General features: G+C 47.6%; 1 protein-coding gene across 11 annotated transcripts in view; it reads left to right on the forward strand.

Moving 5' to 3' along the window:
• Window positions 1-14,153, forward strand: part of FOXP1 (forkhead box P1) — a 540,979-nt gene that overhangs the window by 459,720 nt on the left and 67,106 nt on the right. For all 11 annotated transcript variants that reach the window (XM_081159208.1, XM_081159205.1, XM_081159215.1 and 8 more), the window contains one exon: window positions 4,539-4,746. In XM_081159208.1, the coding sequence (XP_081015334.1) occupies window positions 4,539-4,746 (208 nt within the window). The remainder of the gene's footprint in view (window positions 1-4,538; window positions 4,747-14,153) is intronic.

The raw sequence follows: 14,153 nt of genomic DNA on the forward strand, positions 1-14,153 counted from the left end.
TCTTGGTTTAAGCAAGTCTTCTACACGTGTAAAGTGAATGCACGTGGACTCTCTGAACCGGGAAGGAGGAGAGAAGCAGTGCCGAGCTGTGCTGTGAAATGCATCTCTGTGCGTCCCTGCTACAGCTGGTCCGTCTCCTCCGGCCCCCAGGCCCTTCAGCTCTGATAAGTTTGGATGGATGTATACATAAGCCTTAAAGGCTGGGAGTGAAGCCTTTGGTGTCTTGGATTCAGTTGCCTTCCGAAGAGGGCTGAAAATGGGGAACCTCCTTCACCCTTCGTTGGTGCATAAGGCACCGACCTTTGTCAGAAACTTCGGTGTCCGGTGGAACAGTGAGGCACGCCTGCATTTGAATTTCTCTCAAGTCAACCACAGCCAGTTTCTGTCCCATCTGGGGGTGGTTTTGCTGGTTGGTGGGTGTTTTTGCTGTGGAGACCAGGGCTTTTTCCTGACTCCCCTTTGTGCCCTGAGTGCTCAACTGCTTGATGCATAATTAGCCTCTCCGTTGCTGTCAGAGTAGAAGAGTTGGTAACTGAGCAGTGCCAGGGGGAAAACAAAGGGCACGTTGGCTAATGCATCTTTGTACTTGCAAAACGTTCCAGCGTGCTTTAATTACGCCTTGTTGTAAGCACGGCAGGCTGTTCTGACACACCCACTGGACTTAGGCGTCAGCCTCTCACCTTTTGCCTCTGCTCCTGCACTGTTCAGTTTGTTCGCGAAGGCTCATTGTTGTAGTACATCAGTGAAGCTGTCCAAAAGAGGGCAATTGGGCAGTGACAAGACAAGCTCATGTGTAATGTGAAAGAAATGAATGTGGTGATGCATGAAGTGTAATCTCTGCAGTAACATATCAGAGACACTGGTAGGTAATTCGCTGGTCACGGCGCTGATTGATATGCTCAGCAGTGTGCCATAATGATTAGTCCCTGCAGCATTAGAAGACGCGTATTTAAAATCCAAAGGGTGCCTTTATGTATGCCCAAGAGGCATAAACATAAATATTTCTGGAGTCCGGTGCTTGCGGTGAGGGGAACTACCAGTGTCATGGCCATCTTTGGGGGGATCAGGAGCTTGCTGTTGTCTCCCCTACCCCTTTGCCCCAAGTGACTTGAGAATTCAGTCATGTTGGACTGCAACACAGTTTTTCCTGTATCAGAGAGATAATGGCTTAAAACTGATGTCATTATGAGGTTTAAATCAACTTTCTGCTTGCTCGAACACAGTCACCTGGGCATGGGTGTGCAAGGACAAAAAAGGTTGATCAGCTCTGTTTGTCTTGAGCCAGTGATACCTGGGGTTGTAAAATTGAGTTCCATGAACAGTAATCTGTCAACTGTCCCCACAACATACATTTTTTAAACCTGTGTCTGCATTTTCTTTTATAATGAAGGGGCCAGTTATCCTGGAAAAAAGAAAGGTAGCAAGGCCAAGGGGTATGTGTTAAAATAGCTGGAAATACCCACTTCGTGATACAGTCGTGGAGATTCTTTTACATACCTGCTTCCTGGCCTTGGGTAAGTTACCCTAAGCATGTACGTAAATATCAAAGTATAGGAGTAGAGAGAGAGCAGTGTTTTGAAGGCCTTTTTTCCTCTGGAGGTTATGAAATGTAGGTATATTTTTGTTGTTTGTAAGGTTATTACAGGGCCTTCTCTCTGTTTTACATAATTAGTGTATCTGTTTTCTCCTTGGTCTCTTTCATCATAGGATCCTTCCCAGCACCAGTAATTCCATATAGAAATATACTTTCAATATCATTCTGATTTTTTAATTTGTAAGTGTAAACTATAGATAGGAGAAACTTTATTGCTCAATTATGTGCCTGTTAATGGATTTGTTTAGCTCAGTACAAGTATTACTGTCTTCCATTTTGGAAGGAATGCTTGCTTTCTGGAAATTTCATATTCATTTAGTCTGATGAATGACTAGCCTACATTTTATCTGTCTTAATTCTGTCATGAGGTCTTGGCATTCAAATAACAGCATCCACTGGTAGGTAGTATTCATGGAACTCAAAGTTTAACAACACTAACCAGGTGTGGCACTGATGGAGGGAGCTGATTTGACTGCTCCCTTCTAAATCTAATGAGAATGTTCTTAAATGTAATTATCATATTGAAGTTTGACACAGAAGTCCACCAGTTACCATTTTATTTACCATTTCTCCCTATGGGGGATGAAACTGGCTGGCCCCTCAGAAGGAGAGGGGAGGAGAGTTCTCTGGAGGTGTAACAAGTGTAACAAGACCTTTGTCTCTGTCTTTATTTGCTGGATACACAGCTTAGTTTCAGTTTTTATTTAATTTTTTTAGCAGGCTTATTTCACTTAATTTTTTAAATGACTTGTAAGTTCTGCTCTTTTGTTTCGGAGCTAAAGTGTTAACACGGTTGTTAGACTCTGCTTCCTCCAACTTTCCCACTTCCAGTGCAGCTGACCCAGAGCCAGTTAGTTTGCATGGAAAAGTAGATGGCATGTTGTTTTCAAGTGTCTTTACTCCCTGGAAAATAAAAGTAGGTGTTGGCTTGTGTGGCTTTGTATCAATATGCTGTTGGCTTGTGTGGCTCTGTATCAGTATGCTGTCTCGGGCAGACAGGCCTGTTCACTATTGTTTCAGTTGAGTAAACAGCGATCCAGGGTCAGCGCGTTCACAGGTAGCTGTGGGTGTGCAGACATCAGTGGCAGGTCCCTTAGCTACAAACACGTCCCGCTTGTCACTTCACAAGGTGTTTGAAAATAATCGCCCGGACGCAGGATTATTCTGTAGTGACCTTTCCCTTTGTTTAATTTGCCTCCGAGGTTTAATTTCAAGGGACAAGTAATAATTGAATATGCCTAATAACTAATGCTCATTTGGGACAAAAATCCATCAAAATATAATTGGCATTTGATTTTTATGAAGGAAGAAGAAAACCGACCTGGCTGTTGAGGATGCGTTCTAAGAATATCTGACCACTTAATGTATCATTTGAAGCCTCCATTATAGTATATATTAATTGCAAATCCTTAAGTATTTGAACATTTTTGTGGAGAACCGTTAGGAGAGATCAACTGTTTTTGTTAACTCCTCTCAGAAAGGCGGAGAAGGTTATTGGTCTGCTGTGCAATAATTTACTCCTCTTTGATATGCAAACGATCCACGGTGAATATAAAAAAATCCTATCAGACTCATTTCACAGTTCTTAACCACTCGGTTCTCTGGAGTCCACCGCCTCATTAGACCAGTGCTCTCCAATGCTGGCATAATTAAAATCTTTAACAGTTTAGCAAAGTAAAGATGTTTGGCTGATCACGTTGAGATGATTATCTATCCATTGTATTCTAAATGACAAAAATAAATTAAATTTAGACCTTGGCATTTTTTATTATGTGTTTCAAATGAATATAATGCACACAGCCTTCTTTTTTAATTCAATACCTTAGACTTGGTAAGAAGCATGCCTGTTTCAGTTGCTGCTGTGTAGTCAGAAAAGGACCAGCTTTCCAGCAGAGCTGTGTCCATTGGCTGAAACCAGGGACTGCAACCCAGATGCCCAGTTCTAGCATGGGATTGCCTTGTGATGTACAGGGCCATGATTTCTCTTAAGGGTCCTTTCAGAGCAGCTGAGTTTGTTGTTACTTGTCATTTAGAATATTTTTTTCTGTGCCTGTGTGCACTGGGGTGTGCATGGAGGTAGGGCTGGAAGTCGGGCTGTAGAGGCATGCCACAAGAATCAAGGCGATGAGGCCACAGTAGTGAGATTAGCAGGCTGATTGTATGTCTTCTTGGAGATTTAAAATACAGGTTGATACTTACTCCTTAAGACCCATGTCCACTTTGACCCCTTTAAAAAACAAGAGAACTTTATTACTCTAACTTTACGTTTTCATTTTATTGTGCAGCGGTTCATTAGCATTGATCTAAGAAATGACAGTAATAATAGTGTTACTTGTATAAGAAGTTACACAGTTTTTCAGTAGACACATCCATCAATTAAGCATGTGGTACTAGAAACCAAAATTAATGAGGAAGATAGGTGTGTTAATGAAATAATCATAGTATAATCAATTTGACTGTTAAAAGTTGAAAAGCATTTCAGGAAGACGATATGAATTCATAATTTATGTCTTAAAGTGATTAATAAAAACTGTATTTAATAACAAAGCTATTTGTCATCATTTAAGACTTAAGCACAAAAATTTTTCATTTTTTGGTTCGTGTTATCATAATAATATTGTTGAATACGTTTATTTTGAGTCCTTTTTTGTGTCTAAAAATATATTACATCTATCCACCCCCCCACCCCCCCAAAAAAAAACTTGGAAGCCACAGTTTGGATGGAGGCACACTGTGCTGGCAGAGCTGTGCTTGGAGGACACCTCCCCTGCGCTCGGGAGGACAGGTGGTCACCGCCATTGTTAGCTTCCGCTGGGTGGGAAAGACAACCTCGCATCCCCACCCCCACACTGGGCTTTGTTTACTGACTCTTTGATTTAATTACTGTTTGAAGTGGACGAAATTGGCTGTTAATTGATTTAATTATCCAATTTGTTTGTTTCAGGCATGATTCCAACAGAGCTGCAGCAGCTCTGGAAAGAAGTGACGAGTGCTCACACCGCAGAAGAGACCACAGGCAGCAGTCACAGCAGCCTGGACCTGACCACGACCACGTGTGTCTCTTCCTCTGCCCCTCCCAAGACCTCCTTAATAATGAACCCGCATGCCTCTACCAATGGACAGCTTTCAGTCCACACCCCCAAACGGGAAAGGTAGGAGCGAGCCACTGAGATGCGGCCAAAACTGTCTAACGTGGAGGGGGGTGGCCGTGCCTCACCACGTCTCCAGGATCCCTCATTGGCTCCATGGGACTTGAATGTGCGTGTAATTACTAAAGAATGTGTTCTGCATTGTGTGGGTGTGGAGCATCTCCTTGTTTTCACCTTTTCAACGTGGAATTAGCACGTATGTCAATCTAACCCAAACTTTGGAACCCAGGCAGAGTCTTTTGGTTTCCTCTTGGATGGGTTGGATTTCAGGGCTTCCAGGTTTCTTCTTTCTGCCAAGGGCTTCACTCATACAAGCCTTGGCTCTAAACACCCTTTCAGGGACTAGCACTACCCGCTGTGGGCAATTTTGAATCATGGATTGAGAAAAAAATAGAACTTATACTACTATGCACTGCCCTCCTCGAAGGCAGGGGGTCCATCTTTTTCATCACTATGACCCCAAAGTGCATGGCCTTCTTAAAAGTAGCCCTTGGTGCAGGGTTGAGGCTGGAGAGAGGGAAGGGGCCCGTGTATGTACACACACGGACCTACACAGCGCACCTTCTCTTGACTGTGGAATACACTGCAGCAGTGTCTCACCTGTCATATTTCTACTTGGAAGTTAACTCTCTACTGTTAAAAGTGCCCTGAGCTTCCCTTGGAAGTAGAGCTGAGGCTGTTCAGAGACCCATCAGGGGCCACAGTGCTAAGGAAAGGAAGCTGTGGGTCCATGATTGCATCTTAGCGCCAAGGAGCATGGACACCACTGCGGAAAGCTTTTCAGACAGAGAAGATATGTATATAAGTAATGATCTTTAAAAGTCTTTTTTTAGTTCACTGTTTTTAAACAGTGTCCTATATAGTTCATAATGCAGAGCTCCACAGACAGAAGAAGCCTTAGAAGTAACATGTGAGGGTCACTCTCATTTCCATGAGAAAAAACAAGTTTTATATTTTGTTTTTCATAAAAGTGACTCAGTGAAAGTTTTAAAATTATGTTTTCACTTAAGTAATTAAAAATATAATATATATTTCTTAAAATAGCAAATATCAGGAAGGCCACTGGTTTAATTAGATTTGTATCTTTATACCAGCAGCATTTTATCCATTTATAGCTTAGTAATCACAGAAAACATTACCTGAATACGTGTGTGTGTGTTTGTATTGCATTTAAGCGTAAAACCCACGAGAGATTCCTAAAATGAGATTTGTATCTGTTTCAACCAAACCTTGCAATTCACATTTTAAGATCAGCTAGGAGTTTCTGCGGAAGACAGAGAAGAACTGAGCGGTGCTTGAGGCTGACTGGTTTAGAAGCGTCTGCAGAACGGGACGGTGGGCAGTGAGAGTCCGCTGGGCCACTGGCCCAAGTGTGGCTGCTCTTGTTTCCAGTTGGGACAGATCAGCACGTCTGGAAGCCCACCTGAGCTCTTGCTTTATAATCTCTTATAACGTCTTTGTTATTTAAAAATATACTAACCCTTAGATAGCTTTGAAGAGAAGGCTCTAGTCTGTGGTCCTTTGTTGTGCTTGCGTGGGTGTCCTCAGGCCGTTGCCTCCCATTTACTGCAAGGTGGTGGAGTGGCAGGGAAGTGCCCGCCGATGAGCCCGAGGTGCTTGTTGCCAGCGTGCGGGCCGTGGTGGAGCCCACTCAGATTCCGTGGCACAGGCTCCTGTGTGGGCACAGCGTGCTCAGTTTCGCTCTGGAAGGTGTGTGTCTGCCCCAGGTGACGGGCCGGCAGTGAGGTCGTGGGGGGACAGTAGCCCTTTTCATATCCTAAAGCACATTTGAAGGTAAGTGGATCTGAGAGGCGGTCTGATCCCAGGAGAGTAAGTTTGTTTGGCTCTTTTTTTATGATACTTGTTTGCACAAACTTTACATGGTCTTCAGTGTACTGCATGTCAGAGTCAGAGCGTGGATCGGAAAAGAGCGCGGGTCTTAGGGCCTTCACCTGGGTGTGAAAACAGGCTGAGTTTTCCAGTTGGATGTGCAGAGAAGAAACAGCTGTGGAATTACATGCTACCACTTCTCTCCGGTTGTATTACCTGGTAGACTCCTAGATGTGGCTGGATTAAAGGAAAACTCTAATTAGCAAATAAGACAAATGAGTGCCTGAGGTTGATGATAATTAAAAAGTTACCACCTTACAGAATTGACCATTAAAAATCCAACTATCGTGTAAGTATAGGCCCTTACAATGGATGTTACATGGCTTTACCTTGTTATGGTTAATGTTTAAACCATGTGTGTGCTGTCCTGCTTAAATAGTGGAAATGGTCAGAAAGCTGCCACTGACGCCCAGAGCTGCTGTTGCCTTAGGAGTCCCTTGGCGAGAGCCCGCCCTGCCCTCCCAGTGCCCGTGGGCTTCTGTGCACTCTCCCTGCCGGTGCGGCGCGCCTTCCCCGCCGGGTTCCTGAGCAGCGTCTGCAGGCTAGAGCCCCACCGCTCTGAGTAAGAACCACCCCTCCAACTCTAATCTTAGCTTCAGCCTTCTTTCTGAAAGGATTTGGGAGTGCCCTTTGTGAAAGTTGGTTGGAAAAAGGCCGTATCGCGAGGGCTTTGTTGGGGACGCAGAGGACGACGCCTGCCGCCTCCCGGCCGCCCGTGTCCCGGTCTGGGGGCCCCCTCCCCTCTGGCCTGCGCGTCCTGCCGCGGCCTCGCAGCCGCTGCGCCGGCAGCTCTGGGCTTTGGTGAGCTGCAGTCTGTTACAGAGATAAATAACGCGCTTGGCACGACACTCCCACTCTCCTCTTTAATTTGTCTTACACAAGGAAAATTATAATTAAATCATTCAGGGTAAACCCTTGAGTGTAGAGAAGGGAAAAAACACACTTTGGTAAAGATTGCCAATAGAAACCCACTTCCCTGCTGCGCAGGGTCCACACCTCCCCCTGGGACTGGGTGAGCGGCCCCTGTCCTGGGGCAGAACCAACGCCTGGATCAAGGCCTCCTCACATCCTGTCCATGTGCAGTCAGTCAGCATCCTCAGGATTCAGCACGGGCGCTGGGCTTCATGCTTTGACTTTCTTCTGACAATTTAATCACGTTTATTGTGCTGATTATATATAAATTCATTTGTGCAGTAAACGTACCTGCGTCCACAGCGCCTGAGAGAAGTGGGAGTGGGGATGATTTCAGCGGCGGAGGCTGAAGGAAGCTGACTGAGGAAAAGACACATTCCTGACTCCTGTCATTTTATTCCACAGGACCCACGGGGAGGCAGGGCTTCTTAGGTAAATGACAAAACTCAGACCTAGGATGCCTGTAAACATGACAATATTATCTTATTTTCTTAACTTGTCTATCTTGCTGTAGGAAATTCCAAGTTTTGGTGTGAGTAAACAAAACCAACAGAATGCAAATGAAACATTTATTAAAATGCTAAATTTAGTAAAGCCCTTGGAGCTTCTTGGATCAAAGCAGCTATGTAAATACAAATAGCAATTACTACTTAAGTAATTGCCTGAATTAAAATTCTAAATACCACATTATGTTATGGTGCATTAGGGAAAGGGAAGGGAGCTCACATTTGATCAGCTCTTTCTCTGTACCAAGCACTGCCTACTCTGCTGTGGAGCAATGTCTCATTTTGTGCACGTGACCACTGGGAAGCTGTAGGGATGATCGTCTCCATTCTGCAGGTGAGGAGAATGAGTCAGAGAGATTAAATAACTGGTCTAGGGTCACTGAACTGCTGAGTGGCATATGCAAGATCCAAACTCAAATCTCTCTCTTAGTTTGTAAGTCAGTGCTTGAAGTCTGCCTTCGTCGGTTGAGCTTAGGAGGGAACCCAGTCGTGCGCTCTCAGCGACGGCCCGCCAGCCACGGGCCGCGCTTAGGCTGGCGGCCCGTAAATTACAATGGGGCCGAAGAATTCCTGTCGCCAGGCGGTATCTTAGTATCCCAGCACAGTGCCTGGCGCGTGCGGTGCCGCTGGTGTCAGCAGGCCCCTGCGCCGCAGTCCTGTGGAAGCGCAGCCCTGGCGGCCGCTGCAGCGCACGCAGCCCACGCAGCCCTGGCGGCCGCTGCAGCGCACGCAGCCCACGCAGCCCACGCAGCCCTGGCGGCCGCTGCAGCGCACGCAGCCCACGCAGCCCTCGCAGCCCTGGCGGCCGGTGCAGCCCACGCAGCCCTCGCAGCCCTGGCGGCCGGTGCAGCCCACGCAGCCCACGCAGCCCTGGCGGCCGGTGCAGCCCACGCAGCCCACGCAGCCCTGGCGGCCGGTGCAGCCCACGCAGCCCACGCAGCCCTGGCGGCCGCTGCAGCCCTCGCAGCCCACGCAGCCCACGCAGCCCTGGCGGCCGCTGCAGCGCACAGCCGGGGGGGGGGGCCTGTCGCGGCTCCTGTGCGGCTGTGCTGCGGCTTTCGCCCCGGAGCGTCCGCCGCAGTCCTCGGCCGCAGCCCCACACGTCCGTGTTCACCACGTGTCCTGACGGCATCGTCCCCCGTGCGCCGATTTAATCTCGCGCTGTTCAGTAGGCACAGGCCGCGCAGGCTCGCAGCCCGGGAGCCGCAGGCTGCGCCGTGGAGCCCGCGCGCGGTAGGCGAGGCCGCCCAGGGGCTGTGCAGGCGCAATCCCTGATCTTCACTTGACGCCAGGGTTGCCCGCCTGCGTTTCTCAGAGTGGATCCCTGTCATGAAGCATCCCACAACTACTTAATTGTGATAAATTAAAGTCAGTGTTCCTAGAAGAACTTGTAAATTCAATTTAAAATCAATTCAACAACACATGTATACATTTAACCTACTGTGTGCAAATCAGCACAGTTAAAAGGAAAATAGCAGTTTCGTCTTAACTTGGATACAGATTATTTTCTAGGCTTTTTGTGAAGGGAGGGTCTGGGTAGGATTTGCAAAATATAAATTATTTACAGTCTGAAACAACACATAAAAAACAAAAATGACCCCCCTGCAAGACTTGCACACAGGCAAATGCAAAGCAAGCCCCCGTCTTTCCTTTCTGCTTTGAAAATACTGCATTTCCTCATTGACTACGTCACGTGGTCTTTATTCTATTTCAGCTGTCCTCTCTAGTCCATGTTAGAAATACTCCTTTTTTGTGGCCCTTCCCAGACTTTTGCTTTCAGTTTAACCACCATCAGTGGATGTTTTATAATTTTAGTATTTCTCAGATTCATCGTTCTCCTAAATATTCGTTCCAAGGCTTCCTTAAGCATTGGGCCACGAGGCTTCTTTAAACTTAGCAAAGGTCACAGTTGTGCAGCCTCTTCTTTCCTTGCAGCTGTCATATTGTTCTCAGGGTCAGGTGACCACACTGCGCCCCTTTCCCTCTGAGGTCAGCCTGCCTGCGTCCGCTCGCAGCGTCCATCCTTCGTTTTCATTCTCATCTGCTGACGCATCGCGTGCATTCCATTTGCTCGCGTTTTCTACACTCCACAGTTGGCAGCTATTTTCAAATAACCCCTGAAGGTTTTGGCTTGGCTAGTGCACCATCAGACAGTTTCGCTTGATACATAGTCTCTGTTTTTTATTTGTGGCCTCTTGACATGTTGCCATGTATTTGACTATGTAACAATAACATTTGTGTTTACCGGGCCTCCCTGTTTTCAAAAGGCAAGGGACTAAAAGGAGGGCAGGCCCCATGCTATCTTTTTTTTTTTCTTTTTTCTTTTGTTAAACTAAATTCTTTGTTGATGAATAAACATTGGTGCTTTTGGTTTATTTTCTAAAGTTCTGGAAGCTTGGTTTCAGAACTGTTCTAGTTTCACAAGCCTTTCCCTTTTGTATATACATTCATATTTAGGGCCATATGAGCCAGTTACGCAGTAAGCTCTAGCCTCTTGTTACTTGGAGTAGCTCTTCCTCACTGCAGCTTTTTTTGGTTTCATTTTTGAAAATCAGATGATTGCTTTTGTATTTCTTTTGATTTGAGGTACTTGAACACACTGGTTACCACAAACCTTCCTTTCCCTTTAGAGCATTTTGGAGAACCTGCAAATTGTCCCAAATTGTCTTCAAAATTGTTGCTGCTATTTCTTGCAAATATGTGTTGAGGCAATTGATTATCTATAATAGAGGTCAGCAAATTATGGCCTACCAGCCAAGCCTGGCCTAGGGCTCATTTTGTAAATAAAGTTTTATCGGAACACAGCGATGCCCATTCATTTATACATTCTGTGGGTGCTTTCACGCTATAGTGGCTGGCTTGAGCAGTTGTAGCAGAAACCATGTGGCCCACAAAGACTAAAACATTTACTGTCTGGCCATTTACTGAAAAAAAATTTGCCAACTTCTGACCTTAACTAACAAGACCATGTTTCTCAGATTTCCTAGTGATGTTCTTTCTCACACATGTTTGTTAGACTATACAGCTTCCTGACTTTTCCCAGGAAGATTCTGGGTTTCGTGGTCTGAGATGAGGTGTGGGGACTCGAGTTTGTCACACGTGCCAGAGATTCTTGCTGCTCACCTTCAGCAACTGCAGCCGGTTTGGCACCACCTGGGCTCCAGTTAGAAATGCAGAGGGCCAGGCCCGCCGAGAGCTGTGGTGTCAGGATCTGCACAGCCCCAGGGCTTGGCATGCACACTTCAGTGTGAAAAGCAGTGCAAGTGCATGTTCATTCAGGTCCCCTTGGTTTTGGCCATTTGGGGAAGTAACAGTTTTTCGTAAAACATTTGAAAACTCTGGTGGCTTCCCGTTCTCGTGTGAGCCAGCAGAGCAGGAGCACGCACTGCTGGAAGGAGTGGGAGGCCGGCATGTGGTGGAGACAGGAATGCAGCCACCGCTTGCTGCACAACTGCTTTGTGCTGGCCACATGTATAAGGACTTGACATCAGCCTTAACGCTGCTCTTTCCATTATATCCTCACAATAATCCTGCAGGCTGCTTACTCTCCTTTTTGTACAGATGGGATTCTGGGGCTCAGAGTGATTTCATACCTTGCAGAAGCCACACAACTAGTCGGAAACCAGGCAAGGACGAACTGAGGTCTCCCTGGCCCTCAAGTCCTTACAAGGATTGCCGCGGTCCGGTGGTTCCCACCCGGGTGGGCTGCTCCACCCCAGACTATTGGATTACAGTTTTGAGCAGGTAAACCTTAGGGATCAGGACCGGGCCATAAGCTTCAAGGGTGGTCGCCTGGGGACAGACCTGCCTGCTGAGCCGTGGTTTGGAAGGAGCCCACGAGGTTCTGTGCTGCCGGCCTTCTGCCTGCCTCATCTTTCTGCCAGGAGCTGGGTCAGGTGACCAGCCGTGAGCGCTGGAGCACGCAGAGCAGAGCAGGCTGGGCGTGTCCTGTCGGTTGGTGGGGACCAGAAAGAGGAGGTGGCCAGGTGCAGGGGCTAACATACAGGTGCTTTTTTCTGCTCCAGAGCAGACACTTAGTAGCATCCCGTGACCCTCATCTGTCTGCTTGGGAAATAGCCTGTTTAGGGCAAGAATGTTCCTGCTTGTGTCAGAAAGAAACATCTGGGAGCTAATGAGCAATTTGTACCCAGTATGCTGCTGGGTATTTGGCAACTGTAAGGCTTTGAAGAGCTGTGATGCATTTGTCTTGTTGTTTACAACGAATTGCTTCTGGATCTTAGAAGCAGGAAGAAAGGTCCTCTTGGGGCAGTGTGGAGGGTGGTGCTTGACCACCTGCACTCACGGGCACAGGGCAAAGCAAGAAAGTCTTTAAAGTATTGCCTTGCCACAAGGGATCGGTTTAAGGATTTTCCTGACTGTTTACTTTGTGTGGTGATTAAAAGAAAGTCAGTTGTTACTCTCTGAGAGCCGATGTGTACTGTTTGCCATCACATACCATCGTTATATGCCTCAGATTTCTTTCTCTTTGTGTTTAAATGATAAATGATTTCCAATAAATGGCATCATTGCTCTGGAGAGTCACGTTCATTTTACGTTTCTCTTAAATCCCAAATCAACTGCAGTTGACTTGGGATTTTTCTTGGTACGGTGTGTGATACAGATCTCAGCACGGGCCCTCTCGTGTCCCGCCGGCTGGCCTCCCCAAAACCACATTTGAACCCATTTCCCATCGTGTAGGGAAGACGCCCTTCTCGGATGAGTTGCTCCTGCTGGCAGGGTTTTTTCCGCCAGAGTCCTTTGTGGGTGCCCAGCCATTTCACAGGTGTGTGCACTTATGTGGAAGGCCTGCCCCGCCTCCTCAGGAGTCTTACCCGCTTCCTGAGTGTCTGTTGTGCACCCAGGCTGTGAAGGGAAGTGCGGGGCGGTGGAGCAGTGAGTGCTGTGCCCTGGGACCTCGGGTGGCACTGTTCCTCGTAGCGGGTTAAGAGTTCTGTTGAAATGCACACTTTGCCACTTGGATTAAATGAATAGAAATTTCTCTTTGCCAGATACTGGACTCATCCAGAAGTGTAAAGGGAAGCCACAAGTCTCAGAAGCCATGTGGTTAGCATTGCTCTCCTCTCCTTTCAGTGACCGTAGGAGCCCCATGTTCTTAGCCTGAATGGGCTGGACCAGGGGGAACCTCTGTAAGAGGCTTAAGTGGTGGTCATGTTCCTTTTCAAGATTTGCAAAGGTCCCTTTTTGCACCAGTGTTGCCACGTAGCCTGGGCTCTGCGGCTGCTCCCGAGAAGCCCAGCCTGCCACCAGCTCCCTTGGGCGATGCACACGCCTGTGCTCCATCTGCACAGCGTCCTCAGTGCTGTGTCCCAGCCCCTTTGTAATCAGTCACAGCCTAAGTATATTATAAAGTATATTCTCCTCATTAAAACAATGGTGGAAGCTCACAAAGGGAAATTGTTACCGTGTGTTCCAGCTTGTCGTCCTGCCTGTGTGAATAAAGAAGATAACCGCTCCTTTGGGGAACTATTTCGGGGATTGAGCAACAGATATGCCAGCCAGAGAATTCTCTTAACTGCGATTTTCCTTTCAGTGTGGCTCAGAAATAACGTCCTGGCGGGCTCCTGGGCGCCTCTGCGCGCAGCACAACTGCACAGCCCGGTGGTGCGACCGGGCCGCCCCGGGCATGGGCGCCAGCGGTGTGCAGCTCGCTCGGCACCTTCGGCGCGTGGCAGCCGGTCCCGTTGGCAGAGCGTGAGGAGGCGGCTCCGGCAGCCCCGGGGACAGCGTGGGCGCCGCAGGCTCGGCTGGGACGCTGCCGAGGAGCCGCTGGCCTCCGCGCCCGCTTCCCGCCTGGAGCAGGCGGTTGTGTTGGCGGTGATGCAGGGCGTGACGCGCGCCTGGGTTGTAGCAGGTCCGTGTAAAAGTTGCCTGTGGGTCGCCCCAGCCCAAGGACAGTGCCCCTGAACTGGCATCTTCCATGGACTCTGGCTCTTGTTCCGCTTTTGCATTTTCAGTTGTGAAAATATATTCGATGTACAGTTTGGATTGTTGGGCTAGTTTATTTAGTTACTTAGCTAGTTTTTGTTTTAAGTCTTAAAATGAGAAAAGGGAAAGGGAAGAGAGAATCATTTTCAGTCTCAG

The sequence above is a fragment of the Miniopterus schreibersii genome (genome assembly GCF_964146895.1).
Source record: "Miniopterus schreibersii genome assembly, chromosome: 15".
Classification (NCBI taxonomy): domain Eukaryota; kingdom Metazoa; phylum Chordata; class Mammalia; order Chiroptera; family Miniopteridae; genus Miniopterus; species Miniopterus schreibersii.